Genomic DNA, 15,856 nt, shown 5'->3' on the forward strand with positions numbered 1-15,856 from the left:
CAGCCACCTTGCGGTAAGCTTTTATACTATATAATCTTCAAGCTTAAATTCTCTCCAATGATACAAACCACATTATATTTTCTATATATAATATAAATATTTCTCGTTCGTTCATGTTTTATATTGTATTCTAGTCATGCTACGCTCAGTTAGATGCTACGACAAAAGCATGTACTACGTTTTATTGTGTGAACGACCGATAAAAGATGGCTTTACCGTATATATATTGAATTGGTATGATATGGTACAATATAGGTGGTATAGTGATTATTGTTATTTCGTGGCTAATTTATTCCAATTGCCATGGTTTTTATACCCTGTATATATGAATTATATATGAGAGTATACTCATTTTTTACCCAAGTTTGTAAATCACGCTTGAAAATATTGATACTAACGAACAAATTTTTGGTATAGGTGTTCATGAAATCTCTTAATTATTCCATTTTCGGTTGTCTGTCTACTCTATAACTCAAAAACGAAAAGGGGTATCAAGCTGAAATTTTTAACGTGTCCAAATAGTGTACCTAGGACAAAAAACGTGAGGTTTGTAAATGAACGTAGTTCGTAAATGAGCAACATAAGTCATTTCGATTTTGGATCCATTGGACCCATCTTTTAAGCCAATATAGATATAACACGGTCTAAATATGAAAAATATTCCTTATAAAAAAAATAACTTTTGTTTGAAACAATTTCTAAGAAACATTATTGTTTACCCGTGAGGGCGCAAAATTTTTTTATCCATTTTCTCCAAAACTATAAAAGATACTAAAAAGCTAAAGTGGTCTTGTGAAACATTTTCGTAACATGATAAAAATTATATAAAATACTTTTGAAAATAAAATAAATGGCGCCATAATTACGATATTTTTGAAAGTCTTCTAAATTATAGAAAATGATGCAAGCACTGACATTAAACATTTTTTATACAGGGTTTTTCAACAATTTACTCAGTCAATTGTTCGTTTTCACTTGTTTTCATATAATTTTTATCCTTTGTTGAATTAGTATTGTGTTTTGAAATGCTTTAATATGCGAATTATTATAATTCATTCTTTTGTCGTTCGAATGTCTTAATATCTAAAAGGAAAAATTCCCATTGTAGTTTTTTCGTATTGTCAATTTGAAATGCATTACAGTTCTACGTAGGTTAAAGCACTTTCGGCAGTATTATTTGTTACATAAGCAAGTGTGGCGCTTTTCTCGCCCCTGGTATTAAACAAATCAATTATACCATTTCTATTTATGCTCAAAAATTTTTCAGCCTAATGTAAGGTTAGGTTTGATCCTATCTGGTGGAACTTTTTTTAAGGCTTGGAGCAAATTGCACTGCCTTGTAAAATATCCTTTATACTCTCTTGAATTTCACTTTGTCATAGTTAATTAGCGTTCCAGATCATTTACAACATTGGAAGATTCTATTATCCTTACTCAGTACACCTTAAAAACGCCGGCTTTTTAGAACTGGACATTGACACAACAAAAGATATATTTTTTAAGGTTTTTCTTCCTTAAAGAAATCTATGCAATGCATCTTAAGATTAGTCCCATCAGTACATTATGTAAGGTTCATTTTCTTTTTAATATTTACCTCTGCTATTTCCAACTTTGATATGCGACATGATTCAAGATAAATAATAAATGTAATTAGATCTTATGTAGAAAGTAAACTGTAGTGTTTCTTATTTATTCCAACTCAACATTTTCTTTTAAAGGCTTTATTTCGTTGCTTAAATATACAAAGTATTTCTTATATTTTGATATCTAAAGTAGGCGACAATCCTCGTAATCCTGCCACGTATAATATTTGGCTTATTTTAATAGTGACTCTGGCTTTATCTATTCTTGTAAATTGTAAATAAACTGTAAAATTTCGAGTGGAAATATGAGTATTACTGCACTAGTCGATTCACTCTTTTTGTAAAATTAAAAACTTTTAACTAATAATATTATTGATATTGACAAGCTCTGAAAATTAAAAACCGATTAATTATTTAATTCGAAAAAAAAAAATGTTCATCAATTTGGTAATTATTATAATTTTTGTTCACAGATGCCACTTATGTAGAATTGAATATTTTCACAAACAAAAAATATATATTTTATGCAAATATCCAATTCATGATGCATATTGGATATTTAAAATGCCAACATAAAAACACATTCATATGTCAAAAACAATGCTTTCATATTATTTATTGTATGCTTCATATGTACCTACCTACAAACAAAACAATATTAGACTGGGTATACCTGTCAACAAATGCTATGTCATTAATAATGTTTGACCTACCAAATTTTTTTTCTTCTTCGTAAATTATCGTAACTGGCGATCTATTTCTATACGATAGAAAATTTTTACTTTCAATCAACAATCAAGAATTTTCTTTCCTGAACCAAGCATTTAAATGAAAGAAAAATACAACTTTCTCTGTGTACTTGGACTCAAAATTTAGGGGATGTTTCAAAATTGCACGGGAATATTTGAGGTGCTTGCTCAACATAAACAAAAAAAGAATGAGCATATGCTTGATAATAATTGATCACTTAAGATATATGTGTGAAATTTTCAAAGATACGACTTTTTCAAAGATACAATACTCAAAGTAATTGAATGATTCTTGATAGTATTTGTAGTTTCCGCTGTTGGATTTTTCAAAATGCGGGATCGGACTAAATTTTTTTTATCACTTCAAATGAAAATTACTCACTTCATGAATAGAAAAGTGAAGTTGGTTTTTAAATATATTTCCTATTATGCAAGATATGAGCGTTTAAAATTCCTAATTGGACAAGGAAGATCCCACTAGTGGATATACCTCATACGTGGATATCGCTATTGAGATCACATATAAAACTTTGTTTTGCTAAAAGCGGGTGGGCAACTTTTGAATGCAATCGTTGATTGCTTATAACTTCATCGTTTTTTAATCAATTTTAATTTCACTTTCATTTTGTCATGACATCAAGTCTACTTTTACATTTTTATGGGTAATATGGCCAATTCGACATCAGGATTCTGTCCTGTTAAAATTAAGGATATGAGAGACAGATGATGCAGCTGTTGTTCAATCATTTTCTTTCAATCCATCGATTGATCATTTTTTATTTTTCAAAACAGTTTAAATTTCCTTTGCTCTATTAATGAATGAAATTATAAATCTATAAATTCTCCAAAAAGCAAACAAAAAATAATCATAGAAATTCCACTTTTTCTAAGAGGAATTACCAGAGACGAGAGAAACAAAAGAAAAGGAGATGAATAAATAAGCAAAAAATAGGTCCCGATATATTTTTATCACATCAGATGAAGAATTCCCACTTTACGAATAGAAAAGTGGAGTTAATTTTTAAAAGTATGCAAAGTATGAACTTTAAAATTCCCAATTAAATAAAGAGGAAGATATTCACTAGCCCCATCATACGTGAATATCGCCTAAGATATTGCATATAAAATTTTGTTTTGCTAAAAGGAGGTAGGCAACGTTTGAATGCAATCTTTGATTGCTTATAACTTCTTCGTTTCTTAATTACTTTTAATTTCAAATTTTCTCATAGTATCAAGTCTTGTTTTACATTTTTATGGGTAATATGGCCAATTTGACATCAGGATTATCCCCTATTATTCGTGACATCTTCGGGGAGATATAAAAACAATTTCTTTACTCCGCCATATAAGTTTAAAAACATGTCGGTTAGTTCTGTAAAAATGGAAAAATTTCGGAATTTCTTGATTAAAAATTATTGGAACACTCACAATATTCATTTATACGAAGTAATACTAAAAATGATAGCTTATTCAAAAAGTACATCTTAATAAAATTAACTTTTAATCACTTGTGCCAAACAGGTATTCAGAAATGGTGGAAACGCATTTAAATAATAAAGTATACCCTTTCATTTTATGACTATGTATTTATTTACGCTCCCACCATATTTCTTCAACTGTTTTTAATTTTTTTTTTTTTCAATTTCATGTATTTAATTTTGTAGTGTATTTAATTTTCAAAATATCTCTGCTTAGAATAAATTATAACATGGAATTGAAGAGTCATTATTATTATTCACACTGTAATTGTAATTTTTTGTTCAACATTTTTATGTAATTAAAAACGATTTATGAATAAATTTTTTCATGTTGCGTTTGGGTTCCGCAACTTTTATACAAACAAATATCCACCAACATGGTTCACTTTTCGATTGTTTTTCACTCATTTCGCTATATGGTTAGTCTTATTTGAATATTGTTCCTTTTTCGATTATCTTAAACGGTTCTCTAATTCTCTAGCACTCATGGTATCAGAAATAAAAATATTAAGAAAACCGTTGCAGTTGAGGTTCGAGATTTGTTATTGGAAACATGATTTCGTGAAAATGCTTTCCGCAAAAAGAAAGTTAAAACGGTTTAAAAATCATTTTGAGCTTTAATTTTGTTATCATCTAATTCAGCAATAAATTATCAAATATTCGATATTTAACACATTAAAAATGTTCGAGCACCAGGGCAATTTGGATAAAAAGCATCATTTTTATATGAAGTTGGACTAAGAAGTCTAAATCAATTCTGAAAATGTAAAGGGGGATTGTCCTGTTATTTAACGATGTTCCAGCATGGTATTTGCAGTTTCTATGTTAAAGCAATGGTACAATTTTTTTTTCGACAGAATTTAACGAAAAATTAAATTTAAGAATTTAATAATGCTTACTATTAATTCCCAAAGTTTCAGAAATTTTGACCGTTTAAAATGGGAAATAATTATGCCAACGTCCCAATTTCGATCAATTTACGTCAAAATTAATATCTCGAAAGTGAAAATTAATTTCTAAATTTTTTTTTTAGAATTGTATTGTATAAACATTTTTTTCTACTTTTTCTTCAATATATAATAATATCATAAAAAATAGTTGGAGAGACCGGACATTTTACATGCTTTAAATGGGACATGACCCTCAAAATCGCGAACTTTGTCTTTAAATATCTCGCGATCTAAACGGTCAAAAATTATGAAATTTTAGGAATTCATAAATAAAGCTTTTATAAACCCGAGAAAAAAAATTCGGCCAAATCTGTCGAAAAGTGATTTCATGCTGGTACTACCTTAAGTAAATAAATGACTACAAAAGTAGGCAGCATTTAACATGGGTCTTATGGGAAAACGGTAGATGGATGATTTATTTTCATAGATTTAATAAATTATTGAAAACAAAATAAACTTATTGTGCCTGATTAATTAAGGATGTAGTGGGGACACAAATTAAAAAAATATATAAATTTTCAATTATTTAGCTTTCGATATTTCGAAAACCAAGGCAAATGTTGAAAAATTGTATTCTTATATTTCGTCTACATTCATGAAGTTACAACAAAATCCATCAAAGTTGAAAATACGGTACAAATAATTTTCAACCACAAGTCTGAACTTGCCTAAGCGCTCGTACTTCCTTAACTAACAATATCGTCTGTTGAACGATTCTTCTATACGCATTCTATGTAATACATCAACCTCGCAAAGATACTTCAAAGATATACAGTAACCTCAAATGACTTGATATCGAATGATGATGTTTGAGTCAATGGACATTACATTATTGTATGTTAATATGTATGGTTTTAATTACAATGGGTAATTTCGTTTATATAGTTATTTATTTTTAATTTCAAATTAAAAAAAAAAAAGTTTATAAAATAGTTTTAATTAAATTTTTATTACAAATTTTTATATATATTTTTTTTTATTCAATGAACGTTTAACATGAACCATTCCTCTTTCTATAGCACAGAAATTATGAGGTTTTGGCACTTGCTTGCCTAAAAATTATCATTGGATTTCTGAACACCTTCTTCCAGTAAGCCAAACTACTAAATAAAAAATAGTTTGGCTTATCTTCTTGATTATCGAACACTTAATTTACATATTTGTTCTTAAGGATGTGACGAGGACCAAGACAATATTTAATACAAACATTGACTTTTTTCATATGAAGTTGGACTTAGTCTAAATCAATTCTGCAAATTTTAGGGGGAAGGTTGCCCAATTATTTAAATACATAAATGACTTCAAAAGAAGGCATATTTAGACACGGGTTTTATGGTAAAACGATAGATGGATAATATGTTTTCATAGATTTCTCCAAAACTAGTCGCTGGAAATTAAAACAAAAAAAACTATTTAAATAAAAATCAAAACCTTAAAAAATTATTGAAAACAAAAAAACCCGTTGCGGCCGCCAAATTAAGGATGAATGAGCACGGTAGTGGGGACACAAATTAAAAATATATATTTTTCAATTTTGATGGAGAATTATATTATAACTTGCAATATAAGACGAAAAGTAAGAATAAAATTTTTCGATATCTAGAGCAATTTTCAAAACATCGAAAATTGAAAACTTTTTTTAAATTACTTTGCTTTCGATATTTTGAAAAACAAGGCAGATATAAAAAAATATTATTCTTATTTTTCGTACACATTCATAATGTTATAACAAAATTTATCATCAAAGTAAAAATAAGGTACAAATAATTTCAACCTTAAATCTAAAATTGCCTTGGTGCTTGCTTGTACTACCTTAATCGATGTATTATTTAAAAAACAAAAAAAAAACATTGTCCAGTCAAGAGAAATCATAAAAATAGTTATGATACTTATAATAACATTTTATCAAGAATGAATAAATGTCTGTTGTCTGATATGCAATATCAAATATAAAAAAAAAATCATAAAAATTTTACTCGTTTTTCTATAAATATTTTTTGAAATAATATATTTTTATGGTTTTTAAGGATAATAAAAAAAGTTAAAATAATAAATTTTGTAATATTATTCTACATGGATATATTAATATCTGCTATTGGTATTGATATCTTATTTGTGAATAATATTAAAATGAAAACGAAAAAAAAAATTAATACAATAAAAAACTTTATCAATTGATAAGTATTTATTTTAGAATGTTTTATGATTTTACTTATCCAAATTCAAATGCCATTTAAAGTCAATTATTAAGCATTAAACTTAAGGGCGAAGACCTATACAAATACAGTACAATCTCAATAATATCGCACTTGAATAGATCGGCTAATCCAATAGTCCAGCATCCTCCGATAATCGAGTGCCAGTGATGATATTTATTATGCGTTTTTCTAAACAATCCAATAATTTTAACATTCCAAGAATCCGACACTCTCTGGTTTTTAATTGTGCCGGATTGTACTGATAGTTTTTTTTAAGTTTAGGTACAGGTACAAAAATAAATAATGAAAATAAATTTTTTTAAATTTCACACTTTTCAGTACCTTGAGTGGATTGAAACTAAAACTAGTTCAAATGTTATTATCTCAAAACTGTATTTTTAAACCCGTGGCATAATGATGAAAATTTTTGTCATAAAAATCTTGGCAATAACTTTTTCCAAAGATGAGCGTAGGTATTATTCAAAATTTTAATTATAACTGTTTCTATAAGCTTTTAAAGTCGAAAAAAATTTAGTAAAGGTTATAAAATAAAGATATATCAGTTCATTGACGGGCAGAGTAATATTTTTTGGTCGTTTAATCAAGCATATCTTCGTCAATTTTTGATATTTTTTTAATAACAATTTACATTTAAACTGCTGAATTACTCAATGAAAAAGGCAACCTTCCATTCTTGAATAGTTAATTATTCCCATGAAAGGAAGTTTTCTCAAAAATTTGTACTCTTTCACCTTTCTCTTTAATATGACGGTTATAAACTATAATTTCTTCATTTTTTTCTAAGACTATTTATCGCAAATGGGCTTGACAAGCACTAAATCTAAATTTAACATTTCATAAAGTACAATGGCTCCGTCCTATCCAATCACTACTAGATTGGAATAATGACGTCAAAAGTATTAGACCAAGTAGAATATTAATGGAATGTGTAATAGTCTATGTTTATCAAGTTCTAGGCTTTTTTCGAATAGGTTTTAAATTTGAGTTAAATAACTAGCTCGTATGATATTTATACATTTTCTCTTTTATAAAGATATAAATGGCGTTCAGATTTAAGAACACTCGAAATTTTAAATCGTTTTATTTCGAAGTAAACCTGCATGATAATAATCATCTACTTTGATTATTATAAGTTTTTTTGGGGGGAGTCAAACACTTTAGGCGAGTTCTATCTCGATCTATTATTCAACTCAAATACAAGTCAGAAAATACACGAATAAAATTTATAATATTTAAAAAACACCTGGCAAATTTTTCACTAAAGGAACCCTAAACTCGCACTTGAAACATTTCTAAGAACACTCTGCATTAAATTACCTATTTCCTTAGAGCCTTCCCCAAAATCAACCGATTTTGAGGATCATCGACTATTTTTTAGTTGTTCTGGGTACGGTACCCTAAAATCGTACTTAAATAATCTCCACTAAATTGCAGGCAGAGAGACAGACACACACGCACATGGCAGTCAAACTTATAACACCCTTTTTTTGATTCGGGGGTGAAAAATAGAAAATTTTACTCACTATTATGACATTTCACTTTAAAATTTTAATGATTGTATATATGATTAAGTGATTTTTAAGGAACGCATTGAGCATTGACATTCATGACAAAACTCTATATCCGGTGATGACAAAACACTATACCATGTTCTATTATGTAAACATTTTAGTAGTAAAGCATTATCTATGTAAGTCATGAGTAACTTTTTTTATTCTTTTTTCAACCATTTTCGGTAATAAAACTTGTTTAAAACGATTTCTCTATAAGTGCATTCATTTCATTACACAATGTCCACAGTAAACACATAAAGTATCTACACAAAATTGATATAAGAATTTTTAGCATTTTCAAAAGAAAACTACAAACATCAAATATTTTTTTTAGTGGTAATATTATCCTGAGTGCAGACATAAAAATGATATTGTTTCACGGTTTAAGGCGTATCTTATGGTTTTTCCAGTATGAAAGCACTTGTCGACAGATTTGGCCAGTTCACAGACTCAGAATAATGTTGCTGTGAGATCCAGAAGTTGCAGAATTTTTGGTCACTTAGATTGTGAGATAATCAGCTGTCAATGTTCGCAATTTCAAGGGTCAAAGCATGAAAAACTCTTTGTCAAAGCATGAAAAACATGTTTCATCAAATATCTCGTGAACCGGGCATCGTACAACAAAAATAATTTAATATTTAGCAATAACCATATTAAGAAAAGTTTGGAACGCTACAAATAAAAACGTATACTTTATACCGAATAAAAGTCTTAGAAAATGTTATTCTCCATGAAAATGATCCATACTATTTTTGTTGTACCATGCTCGGTTCACGAGATATTTGATAAAATATGTTTTCGAAGATGGCGGCTGAAGCTCACGCCTCTGCGTCCCGCCAATTTGAATTTACACTCGGAGAATACCCCTAAACATATCACAACATGCCAAAAATTTCTGCAGTAAATTGCAGAAAAAAAATGCCCGGCTATTGGTCTACGATTAATTTTGACGAAAAGTAAGCTCTTTTCTTATTCTGTGAAAAAAATCGTTAAATTCTGTCGAAAAGTTTTGCCAGAAGGATACATTTTACGTTTTCTTAAATTTTACGTAACTTTTTATCTATTTATAATTTATTTATGTAACTTGTATGTAAGAAAAAAATGTTGGCCAATTCAGTGCAACATTTGCAAAAAGTGTCAACTTTCGTCCTGCTGTGCAAAAAAAAGTTTCCGCTTTCTTTCTCCGTCGGGGAGAAAAATAAACATACAGTATACACACCACGGGAGCAAGTAAAAAATGTCCCAGATCTCATCACAATGAACATGAGATCTGAGACATTCTTTACTTTTGCTCCCTAGATATGCTATTTCTTGTTTTTAAGAGAAGGCGAAAACGAGGAAATTACACACTAAGTAAAAAGCTTTCAGAATTCTTCATTATTTTTAATTAATTTTAATTCTTCATAGTGGCATTAAAGTTGATTTATGAATAATACCAATAACTATGTAGAAGGACTTATTCTATGCCGACGCCTTAGCGTTAAATTTCTAAAAGCTAAAAATAAAAATAATAGAAAATAAGTTAACATAAAAGTTCATGATGTGATCTAATTAGTCTCCGTTAGTTAGATGACTCAAAACCGGAAACAAAGTTGAAATATAAATAATTTTAATAATATGTTTCGAAACTAAAAAGCATCTCTTAGTTGTGAACGAGATGGTATAATATTTACATTATTATGTACAAGTACCTACCCACTGTACAAGTATTGTCTATTACATGTATGTACCTATGTAATAATATAGAATCATTACGCCAACGTGTTGTTAAATAATAATAAATATAAAGCTATGTACAAAGCTCTACATACATATTATATATAACTAAAAGCTCTATTTTGTTGTATGTATTTACAAATTTAATACACAAGCATGCAGATAATGTAATATTAAATTATTATATACAAGATGCATTTGATAGTTTTAGAGTGGGTAAAGTATTCGAACCGTATACATGCTATTGGTACGAGCACCAGCAACGTTTTAAATAATTTATTTTAAGACAGCTGAATTTCGAATGTTTCTTTCTTAATTGAACTTAGGTTTGTTTGAAATTATCTAGCATCTGAGAGACGTTGCGTTAACTAACTGACTAACTCTGTCTGACAAATTAAAATTGCATTTTTAATTGAAAGACTAAATCATATTAAAATTAGGTTTTTGAATAAGAAATGATTCTATTTTTATACCATGCATATATGTAAAATGCAAGGTATACTAAGTTTGTAACGATTGAAAATATTGATGCTATGAACAAAATTTGAATATAGGTGTTCTTAAAATCACCTAATTAGTCCATTTCCGGTTGTCCGTCCGTCTGTGGGCACGATAACTCAAAAACAAAGAAAGATAACAAACTGAAATTTATACAGCGTACTCAGGACGTAAAAAGTGAGGTCGAGTTCGTAAATGAACAAAATAGGTCAATTAGCCTTGACATATAGGTCCGTAGGACCCATCTTGTAAACCGTTAGAGATAGAACAAAAGTTTAAATGTAAAAAATGTTCCTTATCAAAAAATAAACAAATTTTTTTTTGATACATTTTTCGTAAATATTAATGTTTACCCGTGAGGGCGCAAATTAGGTGTAAATTGTATAGTATGTATTATATAAATTGTGTTATATATGCAATTTCATAGAGTAATCAACACTATTTATGCATGGTATTTCAACAATTAACTCAGTCAATTGTTTTTTTTCACTTGTATTTTATTTTAATTCTGGGTCATATATAACATTGAAATCGGCAAAGGAAACTTTTTTAAAAGCTATATATAATTAAATAGAAGTTAAATAAAAATGAATAAAATCTACAAAAGAATTCACAGATTACAAATGTTATTTAGGCACAGTGGATGTTAACTAATGTTCTCCTAGACACAGATTTACTGCTACTTCTTCTTTTTTAACTGATTTATATTTAAATGTAAATAATTTAAAAATTAACGTCGATTTTCGATAAAATTTAGAAACTTACTTCAAAATTCCCAAGGGTCCGGTATAAAACCCATTGGCTGACTGTAATTCCACCTGCTGAATAATTAACTTAACTGTTAATTTTAACTGAATGCACAAACCTCTAAATAAAAATCCTAATTCTTAAATTGCAAAAAAGCATCTGTTAACTTCTCTATACAATTCATAATTAAATTAATACGTCACACGATGTTTTACGAAACATCCTTTCGAAATATTTTAGTTTTTTTAAACTTTATTTATCTTTCCTTCTTGGCAAGCTGCCTGTCTAAGCCTGTCTAAAGTATAATTTATCTTGCTAAAATTACATGAAAAGTTATTTTAAATTCAGTAATTTTCGTAGTTTTCTTCAAGAATATCCATCCCCACCTTAATTCAATAAGAAAGAAAATATCCAACATCCATGAATTAGCTAATTGTAATTACTCTTATGTTACTCGTTGCTAGTTTGGTGGCGGACTGCACATCGATGTTTTCGTGTACCTACAATTAATACTGTTCAAAGTATCTGTCAAATTGTAGTGTCATTGACGCCACCCAATTACCTTCCATGACACTACAATTTTACAGATACTTTGAACAGTACAAATTGTAGGTACACGAAAACATCGATGTGCAGTCCGCCACCAAATTAGCAACGAGTAACATAAGAGTAATTACGATTAGCAAATCATACTGATGACTACTTGGTAGTCGAAATACGTATTTATAAAATACAAAAAACTGATCTAGGAAATTGTGGCAAAAAATCGAAATTCATTTCGAAATATCCTAGAGCTCTCATTTATTATCATTGATAATATTTTTATTTATACTTTTTCTGGGTTTACTTTACTAATTATTCATTACTACTATAACTTCGAGTTTACTTTTAATCAAAGTTTACATTTTCTATACTGTCAAACGTAAACAATTCATCAAAAAGAAGACAAAAAGAATATTTTTTTCTGCTTATATTATCTAAGGTCTAAAAATAACAATTTATTTAATATAACTGAAAAAAACTAGTTTTACACGTCAAATATATAATTAATCTAGGAAATTGGGGCAAAAAAAAGAAAATTTATCCAAAAAAAGTAATTTTTCTATGAGATGAATATAATTCACAAAATTAAATATTATAAAATAGTTTTTTTACCACTTACAGATAAAAAGTTTTTTCTATGGACTGCAAAACATAGCGATGGCTGGGTAATATAGAGGATAAAATTCTAACGGTATGAATCAGTTTTACCCAAAATGATTTTAAATGCAATTTGTATACTTTTTGTAACTTTTATGGTACTTTTAAATACTATATTTTTAAAAAAATATTGCGAATAATGACAAACTTAACTATAATTTTCATTCACAGTTACTTGAGTAATCAACATTGGAACTAGTTACAATTTGTATGCTTTATTCTATTTATATTCATTTGCATATTTTTGAAATGTTTTCATAATAGCAAAAACGTTTATTTAATTTTATATGAATGAAGTTAAGCGTACAGTGCTTGACAAAGAGACTTCCGCTCGGAGATCTGTTTATAATAAAACATTCTACTGAAATTGTATTATTTGTGCAAAATATATCCATGAATGATTCAAACGATGTAGTGGCCAACATAGTTAGGCTAGGTTAGGTTATATTGGCTACCAACAAGGACACACTTAGGCCAACATAGTTATTTAAATATAATCCACTCTAGTCCCAGTTAAGTCTAGTCCTAGCTGTGTAAAAATTGGCTTATGATAGTGTGGAAGCTCAAGGAAAATTTTTAAATTTTATGTTGGAATTATTAAATCAGTCGAGAAAGCGCTGTTTTTCTAAAAAGACATTTTAGCGATATTCACAAAAACATCCTTTTTCCTCTCAAATTTTCAACATTATATTTAGAAAAGGATTTTCCGGTTTTTCGGCTATAAGTTTATTGAGAAATATCCATTATTTTAACGTCTATCATAAGATGAAGTTCTACCATTATAACTTGAGCAATCCTGTATAACAATTTTTAACCATTGTTTCAAAATGGTTTTTACAATCAACCGCGCTATGTAATTTTAAGATTTGTAAATTTTGCTGTTGTTTTCTTACTTTTGGACATTTCTAGATAACATTAGATTCATAGTAAATTTAATTTTATGTCATTTTTCGCAATTAAAAATTTTATTTACTTTATTTTATAAAAACATGAAAATATTCAAAAGGATGCTTATTTGACTTAAAGTTAAGTAGAAGAAGTTTACCCATGTGGTTCAGTTATTCCTAGGGTAGCGGAATCGATTCCTGTTTTTACAACAAACTATAACTTCAATTAATAGCTAATATGGGCGTAATGAATGGTATATGTATGAAAGAGGTGAACTCATCCTCTCAAATAAATTGAGGAGCTGTAATTATCAGCGGAAAAAGTGAGAAAACACACTTGGCTTCGAGAGATTTTGACTTTGAAAGTTCTTTCGAATCTATATCAAAGCCCAAAATTAGACCCTGATTATAATTTTTGTAAATTACTAAAAAAATAATAAAATATTTGGTAAAATTTTTATCATTCAATTGATTCAATTCAATTCAATCTTTAATCATTCATATTTTAACTATGTACATGTATTCTACAGAGCATGCTATAATAATATAATGTAGCAAATAAAAGACTGAGAAGGAATATTGCCACGGCTGACTTTATTAGACAATGTTATATTATCGATACAAAACTAATAACTAAATTTTTTTCGTAATAACCTACTGACCGAAATCAAAACGTCTATTAAATGTCTAAATGTTAAAAACAAAAATTGAATAAGAAATATAATAATAAAAATATTTTTTGTTTACAGGACACAGTATGGCCCCAGAACTCCGGCTCACCACAGGGAGAAGTTTGGTTCTGTCGCTTATCTGTTTACAGCTCTACGTCACTCCTCAAGCCAACACTGGTAAACAGATTTATTTTATAAATATTTTTTTAAATATAATTTAATGTATTAATCACATTATTTATCAATTATTAAATGTAATTATCTTTTCAATCAATATATTTCAAAAGATCAAATTTCAATATATCACCAAATATCAATATTTCAAATAATCAATATATCACCATATATCACCATATTTTTATTATATATCACTTTAATAACAAGATAATTGCAATAAAAAATCAAAAGAAATGCCACTTTTATTTTTTAATTTTATCCTTATGAAATAAGTGCTGCAAAATTTTGCTACTTTTTTTTCATTCATAATATCCATTTTTCACATTGAGCTTTTCACTTTCTGTCTCATTTTAATAAAATGTCTTGTTTAAGTTTTTACATCACAACATTGAAATCATATTATTTTATAAATCATCTATATCACCCGCTAATGAATTGTAAATTTTGACATCACAAGCACCTAAAAACTTGAAATTGAATAAGTATGGCCGACCGGATTTAATACGCTTAGATGAAATGGTCCATTGTGATACCAAAAGTAAACCTTTCCTTGTCGTTGGAGTACAGCTTCTGTAAATAGCCAGAAATTCAGAAGACTTCCAACCCACTCAAATTATCCATAATTCATATAATATAAACCATTTAAGACATTCAAGAAGTCCGATATAGGCCTTTGACACTAAAAGAAAGGTAGGACCGACCTTAGTGGCTATCACTTCTGCATGTACTTAACCCCCTAGTTAAATCATTGCTGACATGTACTTCTATCTTCTAAGTTGCATTTCAGTGTAAAATTTATCGTTAGTAACCACTTGTAACTGAAACTGTGAGAGAGTTAATATCTCTGTCCCCGTAAAATCGAAACATGATTAATAATGTTTTAAATAGCCCTGATCGGGAGTCGCATGAAGCAAAATTATAAATAAATCAGCCTGAACATTAATTTTAAAATTAGTGATTCCCTATTATCTAAAATGTAAAATAACTGAAGACTTTACTGAAATGTCTGAATTTACAATTCATCGTATACTTTTTTCATATTTAAATATTCAATCATTTTCGTCTATCATTTAAAATTTTTTCTTACATACTCTGGTCGAAATTCTCAAAAATAATTATCAAATCTTCCTTTGCCAAAAGTGTAGTTTCTAATTTTCTATATACTTTATTTTCATATAAAACCTCAATAAATTAGTTAAGGTAGAAAAAATATTTGATTTCATTCCAATCAAAAGCTAAGAAAAAGTTCGTTTGGATTATGAAATTTCCAGAATTTCTGAATATTAAGAGATCGATGGTATAAACTTATTGTAAAGGTAATATTTATATATTTATATTGTAGTTTTTCTAAATATTAAAAAGTATCGTTACTTTTAAAAAAAAAATTTTCTATGAATATTATTTCTATTTATTTAGAAGCTGTAAGAA

At 28.2% G+C, this 15,856-nt stretch overlaps 1 protein-coding gene across 1 annotated transcript in view; it reads left to right on the top strand.

Annotated features, from left to right (window-relative positions):
• LOC123292458 (cubilin-like) overlaps window positions 1–15,856 on the top strand; it is a 321,907-nt gene that overhangs the window by 198,312 nt on the left and 107,739 nt on the right. Inside the window, exon 4 of the mRNA XM_044873126.1 lies at window positions 14,330–14,428. Within this exon, the coding sequence (XP_044729061.1) occupies window positions 14,338–14,428 (91 nt within the window). The 5' untranslated portion in view covers window positions 14,330–14,337. The remainder of the gene's footprint in view (window positions 1–14,329; window positions 14,429–15,856) is intronic.

Source organism: Chrysoperla carnea, chromosome 2 (genome assembly GCF_905475395.1).
Source record: "Chrysoperla carnea chromosome 2, inChrCarn1.1, whole genome shotgun sequence".
In the NCBI taxonomy this organism is placed as follows: domain Eukaryota; kingdom Metazoa; phylum Arthropoda; class Insecta; order Neuroptera; family Chrysopidae; genus Chrysoperla; species Chrysoperla carnea.